Source organism: Mytilus californianus, unplaced genomic scaffold (assembly GCF_021869535.1).
Source record: "Mytilus californianus isolate M0D057914Y unplaced genomic scaffold, xbMytCali1.0.p SCAF_3, whole genome shotgun sequence".
Taxonomy (NCBI): Eukaryota; Metazoa; Mollusca; class Bivalvia; order Mytilida; family Mytilidae; genus Mytilus; species Mytilus californianus.
Window position 1 is genome coordinate 83,998,722 of NW_026262679.1, and position 10,389 is coordinate 84,009,110.

Below are 10,389 nucleotides of genomic sequence, written 5' to 3' on the forward strand. Positions count from 1 at the left end.
AGATCTACTAGTACATGTAAGTCAACATGACTGAAATCCTTAGTCTACTTCTTATTTAAGTTATTGCCCTGTAATGACAATTTGCCCCCTTTTCTTACATTTTTGCCTTTTATGAAAACAATAATAGGTAGATAGAAACTTTAAATAGCAAAAATGATCAGCAAGACAAGATCAACAAATAAGTTAGAAAGGTTGAAATCATCAGTCATCTCCTTATTGGAGTTATTGCCCTCTAATGATAATTTTCACCATTTCTTTTGCATTTTTTGCATGTTATCTTGATAATAATAAACTGTAATAGATAAATAGAAACATTAAAAGGAAAAAAGATCAACAGAATAAGATCTACAAATACTTCAACATGACTGAAATTTTTAGTCCACTCTTTATAGAGTTATTCCCATTTAATGATGTTTTTTACAAAAAAAATGGCCATTGTTAAAGATGCAGGTTAGGAACACAGGCTCTTTAGAGCCTATAGTTACAATTGGTACACTTAGAATAGAAGGAGGACAAACAAAACAAATCATAACTAGAATTGTTAATCACCAAAATAAAGTCATTTTATTATTTCATAATTACATAGAGTATTTATAAACAATTATTTTTACATAATAAAATTTTATATTCTGACATAATAAATGCAGGAAAATTTCAATAGGTAAGCAGTTAGAGGTGGGTGATAATAACTTCATCCAATAGAAATTATATATAAGATTCAATATAAACAATGACCACTCCATATCAAAATAAGTGAGGTGGGGTAAATTAGGAAGATGACAGATTTTTTAAGATCATCTTCAAACAAATGTTGACTGAAGGAAAAGATGGCAGTAATAGTGGCACTTGGTTTTCATTGAAACCCTATGAAAATGAACAGGTTTATCTGCTCTGAAAGATTCAGAACATTGTGATTTCTATGAGGGTTTGGATGGGAGATCCTTCAAATCTATATTCTTTAATTTTTTAAGCCATTTTTCTCTATTCTTTATAAATTTTGCCTATTAATATCTAATCTTCATAATTATGTTTGCACCCCATAATCAACTTATTTTTTTAGGGGTTTATTTTTCTCTGTTCTTTATTTTTTGTCCCTTATTCGAAATTCTTTAAACCCCATCCAAACCCTTTGCCTATAATGCCTTTTTTAATGGTCTCATTTAGGACAGTGGGTCACTTCATAGATCTCTAGGAGATTCACTTATAGCCTTTGGTTAAGAAAAAAAATATTTGATAAAATTAATAGTGACTGAGTGGTCTGATTGTATGGTTTTATTTTACTTTTTTTTCAATTTTACACGGATTTAAAACTTGCTCAGTCCGAAATTGGTTCTTATATTATAAACCTGCCTTGAGTTAGGGTTACACTAATAGCCTGACCAATATGCAAAATGCTAATAAATTTTTTGTTCTTCGAAGGATCGAGTTCAAACTTGATGTCAAGGAAGATTATAACATTAAATATATAAATATTAGAAAAAATATTTTAAAAAATAATTTAAATAGTTAGAAAACTTGACCTGACCAACATCGACCCTGCCCTGACTAATGTCCTGACCGATGTAAAAATGCTAATAACTTTTTTATTCTTCGAAGGATCGACTTCAAATTTGATGTCAAGGAAGATTATAATATAACATATATAAATATAAGAAAAGATATGAAAAAAAATAATTTAAAGAGTTAGAAAACTTGACCTGACCAACATCGACACTGCCCTGACTAATGTCCTGACCGATGTTAAAATGTTAATAACTTTTTTATTATTGAAAGAATTGACTTAAAGCTCGTTACCAAGGAAGATAATAACATTAAATATAAGAATTTATGAAGAAAAAAATGTTTGCTAACTTTTGAAATGTTAGAAAACTTGACCTGACCTACTTGATCTTTGCCATGATGAATGTCCTAACCGATGTAAAAATGCTAATAACTTTTTTGTTCTTCGAAGGATCGACTTCAAATCTGATGTCAAGGAAGATTATAATATAACATACATAAATATAAGAAAAGATATGAAAAAAGATAATTTAAAGAGTTAGAAAACTTGACCTGACCAACGTCGACACTGCCCTGACTAATGTCCTGACCGATGTTAAAATGTTAATAACTTTTTTATTATAGCAAGAATTGACTTAAAGTTCGTTACCAAGGAAGATTATAACATTAAATATAAGAATTTATGAAAAAAAAATGTTTGCTAATTTTTGAAATTTTAGAAAACTTGACCTGACCAACTTGATCTTTGCCATGATGAATGTCCGGACCGATATAAAAATGCCAATAACATGTTTGTTGTTGAAAGGGATATTACCAAGTTTGGTACCAGGGAAGATTACAACACTTAGTATAAGAATGTAAAAAAAAAAATTGTAAAAAAAAATATTTAAAAGGTAAAAAAAACCTTGACCTGATCTAGGGTTACCTTGTCCTCGCCAGTGTCCTGACCGATGAAAAAGACAAATATAAATATAACTGGGTTTTTCTCTCTCAAAAGACAGAATAGACTTCTTTATATTATATTAATACTTCATTTTTAAATACAGTTAAGAAAGAAGATGCACTTTTAATTAATTGAAATGAAAAGATGTATAGAAGAAAACAAAAGGACAGTGACATGATAAAATTATGTTTTTAAGTGTTTATATTTCTATTATGATTCTAACATAATTTTACTTTGAATGCTTGTATAAACATTATTTTGAAATCAAACGAAGCCCATTTCCTGACTAAAAAAACAAAAATTGAGTGAAATAAAAAGAAAACATAGGTAAGTAAACACTCCAATTTGTGTTAACTGTAATTAATATAGGTGTGATTAAATTTTAATTGTTCATGTCCCTGTCTTTTGACTTTATTGAATTCTGTACATCTATATTATTTTAAATATTGAAAGTAGGAAAAGTGCATTTACTAAGTATCTAAATCATCATACATAAAGTTATCTAATCACATATCACTTTTATAATTATTTAATATGGTTTAATAAATCAGTAATTAGTTTAATAATTTACACTTAACCATGTTTATAGAATTATGAAAGTAGGTGTCAGTACTACCAGTAATCATATTTACCATATCATTTCAAATTAACAAAAAAAATGCTTTGAATGTTGTGTTCTTGAGGGGATTGGATAAATATGTTTTCATGATTATACAAGGCAAGAATTAAAACAGTTTTTGTGAAATTTTGATAGGGGTTAATTGTGATCATATCAAGTTCCATGTTGCTTAAAATTAAAAAGTGCACCTTCTTCCTTAACTATATTTAAAAAATTGGAATATTGATAAAATTCAAAGAAGTTTATTCTCGCTTTTGAGAAAAAAAAAGTTATTTTTTTCTTTTTTTATCGGTCAGGACATTGGCAAGGACAAAGTATAGATTGGTCAGGTCGAGTTTTCAGTTTACCTTTCAAATTATTTTTTTTTTTAAATTTTTTTATAAGTCTTATACTAAATGTTGTCATCTTCCCTGATACCAAACTTGGTAATATCCCTTTCAACAACAAGAAAGTAATTGGCATTTTATATCGGTCAGGACATTCATCATGGCAAAGATCAAGTTGGTCAGGTCAAGTTTTCTAACATTTCAAAAATTAACAAACATTTTTTTTTTCATAAATTCTTATATTTTATGTTATAATCTTCCTTGGTAACGAACTTTAAGTCAATTCTTTCAATAATAAAAAAGTTATTAACATTTTTACATCGGTCAGGACATTAGTCAGGGCAGAGTCGACGTTGGTCAGGTCAAGTTTTCTAACTCTTCATTTTTTTTTTCTATATTTTTTCTTTTATTCATATATTTAATGTTATAATCTTCCTTGACATCAAATTTAAAGTCGATCCTTCGAAGAATAAAAAAGAAATTAGCAATTTTACATCGGTCAGGACATTAGTCAGGGCAGAGTCGACTTTGGTCAGGTCAAGTTTTACAACACTTTAAATTATTTTTTTTTATATGTTTTCTTATATTTATATATGTAATGTTATAATCTTCCTTGACATCAAATTTGAAGTCGATCCTTCAAAGAACAAAAAAGTTATTAGCATTTTTCATATTGATCAGGACATTAGTCAGGACATTGGTCAGGACATTAGTGTAACCCCTTGAGTTATCTCCCTTGCGACCTCCAAATTTTGGGGAATCCGAGATGTCGAGGATCGGGTACACTCAAGATATGCCCCCTCCTTGGGGGTACAGGCCTATACAATATGAAAAGATAATGCCTAAACAAGGAAATGGTACTATTATATGCTTTAATGTAATCATGTTAATCGGGTATCCATGTCTAGCCTGGGTAACCGGTTAGCAAACACTAAAAAAAATTCTAACATCATGTCAAACATGGGATCCTGATTCACCGTTTGGCAATACATTTGCGATCAGATATTTAACCCTGATCACAGGCTAGTCCATGCAGATACTTCCTTTCCCAGGTTTTAATAGTTACCAAATTGACTCAAGAACAATGTCAAAAGACAAAACAGATGTATGCATTAATTCATGTAATTACTAAATTAGTCCAAGTAATTATGACGTCTTGAAAGGCTATTCATAATTATTTTGACTATGCAATAATATGATTATGAGGGAGATGCTACGGTATCTGATATAGACTTCTTAATTCTGCTGGATCATCAGACAAGTCCAGTCCCATTATGTTGTCAGTTAGCTGTGGAATCATACTGTGGTCCGCAAATTGTCAAAAAATATCATAAGGATCTATGAGCTACGTTTCCACAGCTAGTTGTCAGTCAGACAATTATTAGCCTTGTGACCTGTCTCACTGCGCAGGAATTCAGTCCTGTTTAGCGCTGATCATGAAAAGTGGTCATGTGGATTGTATAAGCCTGGCCGTACTGACACGAACAGGAGGTTTGGTCAAGATAGACAAATATTGGCATATCAATGGTCCAAGTGTTCAGTATTTAAACAAATATGTGTTATCCCATATTTAGCTGCCAAAATCAAAACCGAACATATTTAAATATTGTTATTCTCGCAACCTTGAATATGATATAATTTTCCTTTAAAAGTTCATGCTTTATTATGTAAAAAAGAACAAAATTCTTTGAAAACAACAATTTTGTGTATAAAGCATGTATAGGGACAACAGATTTTCCTCAAATTTTTTTGTGATACTGACAAGATTGAATTTTAGTCAGACAGATGAATCATTGCAGTTTGTCTACTTAATCATGTTAATGTCGGTCAGTCCTTGAATGAATTTGGAGGAGTCATCTAATGAACACCTAAGTGGATTTTGCATGTTTGATTGTGTTTATTTTGTCATACTTGTAGGCAATCGGATATACAAGTTTGAGGGAAATTGATGCTACTTAAAAATTCAGATACAAATTTGGGGGAAATACATATTTGTAGAATGCCTTGGAACCCTTAAAGATGTTTCACTGAAAGAAAGAGAATCTTGAAAAAAGTTTAATTTTGGCCATGCTGTTGAAGGTCTTATCAAGGCTATAATATATAGACACTTCTAACGTTTAAGGGAGCATTTTATTGTAATATTCCAAATGGAATACAAAATAACAATGCAAAGGTTCTAAACAAATTTGCTATTGAAACGCTTTTATCTCTTAGTTGATCTAGCTATTTCTTCTAGGCCTCATTCTTTACCTTTGAGAGTTCCAACAACATAGTGCAGTAAGCAGTGATTGTGACATTCATTAGATCCTATCCATTTCATGTCATGCAATTTATAAATAACATTTTCTCAGATATTCAAGTTACAAAATGATGTGCATGTGTACAATCATACTTGACATGCTTGTCAAGAAAACTATTTCATTAAAAATTACATAGTTGTGCATGAAGTAATCTTTTTAAAAAACAGGTTTAACTATGAAGGTTAGAACAGTATTATGAATATGTTGAATGGTTAAACTACTTACTCAATTAGTAGAATAATCAGATAATAAAAGAAGAAAGATGGTGCAATAAAAATCAATGCACAAAAGTTCTAAACTCTCAGATACAACAAGCACAACAATGATAAACAATACCATATCAAAGAATGCTCATAGTTATCGAAAGAAAGTTCAAATAGAAAATGTTTGCCCTACTACACTGCAATGACTTTCACATGCACAGCCCGTCTCCAGGTGCGGAATTTTCTCGGTGCATTGAGGACCAATTGGTGACCTTGGGCTGTTTTCTGCTCTTTGGTTGGGTTTTTCTTTGACCCATTCCTTGTTTCCATTCTCTATTCTACAGGAAGACACCATCTTGTGCGATACACAGACCATCAGAATTTCAAGGCAGAAAAAAATGAAGAAAAAATTTTGCCTTATAATATTTAAACTATAAATTAGCAATCTTAAATGATGATTAATAATTAAAAAAAAAATAAAATAAAAAACAGACACATTGATCGAACAACACAGTATGATTCCAACCTTGATCATTAATTGAATAAGTACAAATTTTAGCCAAAAAGATTGACTATTCTAGATTTGTTCAAAGCTTTATAAATAATGTTGCCAAAAAAAAAAGAAAAAATTGGATGTGAAATGCCACATTTTGTTTAGTTAAATATATTTTGGATGCCTTTTACAATCTGATTTTTGTCTCATTCCAAGTTTTCCTAGTAACTTAATTAAGTTATCATATCTATATGTTTCCTTTAATTATTTTGTAGCATTTATAAAGTTAGCAGGTTTGGTTGGCTTTACTACATTTGGAATAATTTCCTATTATAAAACAAGAAGAACATGGAGGTATGGTTTAGAATTTATCACATCATAAATCTGCTTGTATGAATATACTCAGTCTTCTTCTTCTTCTATATGCATGTCCTTCCAATTATGGAACACCTCCTCAACGGATATTATCCAGGTAGGGGTTAATTAAAACTTAAATAGTATGCACTAAAAGTTTTCCACAAATAACTATAAAAAAAATCAGTACTATATGAAAATAAGGAGATGTGGTATGACTGCCAATAAGACAAATAACCACCAAAGTTCAAATGAAGTGGATGTAAGCAACTCCTAGTTCATGTTTAACTAAATTTAGTAATACCTGGGGCTTATACATTATCTATTTGTCCCAGGTACATGTAATACCATGAACTACTAATACATGTAGGTAATTAATTACACATGTAATACCTTGAATTACTAATACATGTAGGTAATTAATTACACATGTAATACCATGAATTACTAATACATGTAGGTAATTAATTACACATGTAATTTTATGTGAAACATTTACATTGATAAGTAAAACAAAATTCATGGATACAAAGATTCTCTTGTTATTCTTTAGATTTGATTATCTCTTTTCAGTGCATTTTGGTGAAGGTTTGATACAAAAATCCTTTTCACCCAGGAGAAATTTCCCAATTATTATTATAATTTGTTTGGTTCTAAAAGTATTTTAAAAAGGGTTGCATATTTGATGTAAGAAAGACCGTAGAATTACTATTACTTGAGCCATTCTGAATGTAACAAGAAGATATTGAGTTTTGATTGATTACATCCTTTTTTTTAAGAATATCTGTGTAGTTGATTTTACTTTCTTTTAGCATTACATGTTAATAAATTTAAAGATAATTTACATGTCACCTATCTCACTGAGCTAGAAATTTAGGACAATAGCAATTTAGTTACAATGTACTTTCAAAACAAAGTATCTGATTTAAATTAATCATAAATTTCACTTAAATGTTCATACCGTATGATTACTTTCACTTGTAAGATTTTTTTTGGTGATTTGAGTTGAAGCAGTCTGCTTGATCTTTCATGTATCAATATTGACTGAAGAACATTTGAAAACAAACCTTAGTGACGGATACAGATACATGTATGCTAAATTTAGTTTTCAAATAGTAGATATTCTTTATCTTAGTAGCAACAATATGTGCATCCCCTGTATTTTGTCTTAAAAGCTGGTTTGTTTCTCCAAATCTTGTTCTTTGTTGAGAAAGCACAATTACATAAAATGCTCACTCATAATAATATTCAGCCTACACTATTATCAGATGAGTATGTCATAAATGACCAAAGACATACATTCCTAAGCACTTGACAATCTTTCGTCCATTACCAAATTGAACTCCCTAATTTCTTTGTTCATTAGGCAATACAGCTATTGTTAAATGCATCTTCTCATGAAGCACCTGATAGTGTTGCCTTATTTAAATAATTTTTCCCCCAAAAGATCAGCAAAATGCATACTCAGAGCTTTTAGAACCAGTTCTTCTGGTACTTAAATTAGTTTTTAGAAAAATACAAAAAATGTCCATATTTTAACTTAAATTTGAAAAGTAGGTATTTGACTGCTCTCTTAATTTTCTCAGATTAAGAAGAATAGAACAGAATGATGCTAGATTTGCTGTAGAACCACTCATTATGGCAGAAAGGCAAAGAAGGTATTTTAAAGTTAAAGATGAATGTATTTTTTTTTAACTATTCAATTGATAATTTTATTCAAAATAATAACATATTTCTGTAATGTGCATAGTTGTCCAAATTATGTACAAATGAGATTTACCTTGCTGCTGATATATATTAGTGATCTTAAATTGAATAAAGGTTATCAGTGGGTTGGTTGATAAATCACCAAACTCAGTTCAAATTATCCCTTTTATAATATGAAGGTAATAGTGGGTATTAAAGTAGGGCTTGCTTTTAGAGTAATTATCACTTTTATGACATGAAAGAGTGTGGCTGTTTAAGGAAAAAGTTCAGCTAAATAAAATTGCAAAACTTCAATTTTTTCTCTCTCCGATTTATGTTAAAAGGGCAAACCAACGTGTGATGTCCAGTTCAGACTCAGCAAAACCGGTCGAGAATATAATTTTCATGACTTTTCAGGACAATATGACTGATTTGTATGCCATGCAGTGGACCATATTCTTATATTTGAATACATACAGCTCTTGCTGTAAAATTAAACAGCCAACATACTTTTTTTTTCTTGAGAGAGGGGGTTGGGGCATTTTTTGGGCCAACAAATTGATTTGGCTGTTCATTAACTACAAACTCATGATGTATACACACCTTGTTGTTGTATTTTTACAAATTTACAAAAGAGTTTGGGCAATATGGCCCTTATTTGGCCCAAATATTAGTGCAAATCGAAAAGTGACCATGCATGTTCTTTAATTTGTCCCAACTACACTAAGGTACATGGTGTTCCCAAAAAAAACAAAAAAACAAATTTCACATGAAACAAGTTACCATTCCAGCAGCAAACCATGACAAAATTTGTATATTTGGTAAATTATCTTGATTTTCTTTGTTTTACATCAACTTTAAAGTATTTTGATTGAATTGGAGAAGTATGTGCTTCCTTCTGTACGAAAGAAATCTTTCGTCAAAAGTGTTTTTGGCTTCTATGAAAGGGAATAATTTAATATTTGGTCTGAAGCTTTATAATGTTGAGTGCCGATAGTTTGATATTTAACAACACTTATTGTGCAAGGAAAATTTTCGTGAAAGTTTTCTTTGCTTTAGTGAAAGGGAATGATCAGTTATGCTCCAGTATACAAGTTACCTCAATCAATTACATGCAGAGACACAGGTCCAGACCCAGTATTTTGTATTGTTATTAACAAGAGCCAAGAAGAAATTCAAAACAAACTTGTCATTCAGGTATAATTTCTGATGATCTGATATTTAACATTGAAAAATAAACAAATTTTATTTTCAGTACAATGAAATATTGGAGGAAACTTAGAGATGAAGAGAATGAATTGATGAAAAATGTCCCACATTGGAAAACTGGTACCTTATATGGAGAACCAGTTTATTACAGTCCAAGGGGCAGATTTGTGGAGCCTAATTTTACAGAATACTATGCTCATACTAATTCAAAATCAGCTGCATATCACAGAAATGAAGCACGCAAACATTAAATAAACAAGTTCTTAGATTCTAAAATTATATGTATGAATTATAAATGTTTGTTAAATACAAAATGAATTGAATTGATTTATTTAATCTAATTCCACCAAATATTTAACAAAAAGTAGACTTTAATATTAAATGAAAACTTATACATGCTTAAAAGCTACAATTTAAAAAAAATGATATATCCACTGCTGGGATAGCATAATGAATTGCACTTATATTAAGAATAAGAAGATGTGGTAGGAAATGAGATAACTCTTCAACAGAGACCAGATGAAGTGGATTTAAGCAACTAGAGGTGACAGTAAGACTGTCAACATTGAGCAACACCTATATGGTATTGGAAGCTATAAATGATCCTGACATGACAAAATGTAAAGCAATTCAAACAAAAGAACCAACAACCTGATTTATGTACAAAACAAACAAAAAACACAAATGATAGACAGCAACCAATGATATCATGACTTTAGACAGGCACATACAGAATGTGGTGGTGTTAAACATATT

General features: G+C 30.2%; 1 protein-coding gene across 1 annotated transcript; it reads left to right on the top strand.

Moving 5' to 3' along the window:
- The first annotated feature begins 4,115 nt into the window (after positions 1 to 4,115).
- Positions 4,116 to 9,956, top strand: LOC127735260 (NADH dehydrogenase [ubiquinone] 1 alpha subcomplex subunit 13-like). The gene is made up of 4 exons (XM_052245378.1): positions 4,116 to 4,245; positions 6,660 to 6,738; positions 8,325 to 8,396; positions 9,680 to 9,956. The coding sequence occupies exons 1-4, from the start codon at positions 4,155 to 4,157 to the stop codon at positions 9,882 to 9,884; spliced, it is 447 nt and encodes a 148-aa protein (XP_052101338.1). The 5' UTR covers positions 4,116 to 4,154; the 3' UTR covers positions 9,885 to 9,956.
- The last annotated feature ends 433 nt before the right edge of the window (positions 9,957 to 10,389 follow it).

Excerpts from the sequence above, each read along its gene's own strand:
- LOC127735260 (XM_052245378.1), top strand. The coding sequence starts at position 4,155 with ATGTCGAGGATCGGGTACACTCAAGATATGCCCCCTCCTTGGGGGTAC. Across the intron at positions 6,739-8,324 it reads AAAACAAGAAGAACATGGAG|ATTAAGAAGAATAGAACAGA; the intron begins GTATGGTTTAGA and ends TAATTTTCTCAG. Across the intron at positions 8,397-9,679 it reads ATGGCAGAAAGGCAAAGAAG|TACAATGAAATATTGGAGGA; the intron begins GTATTTTAAAGT and ends TTTTATTTTCAG.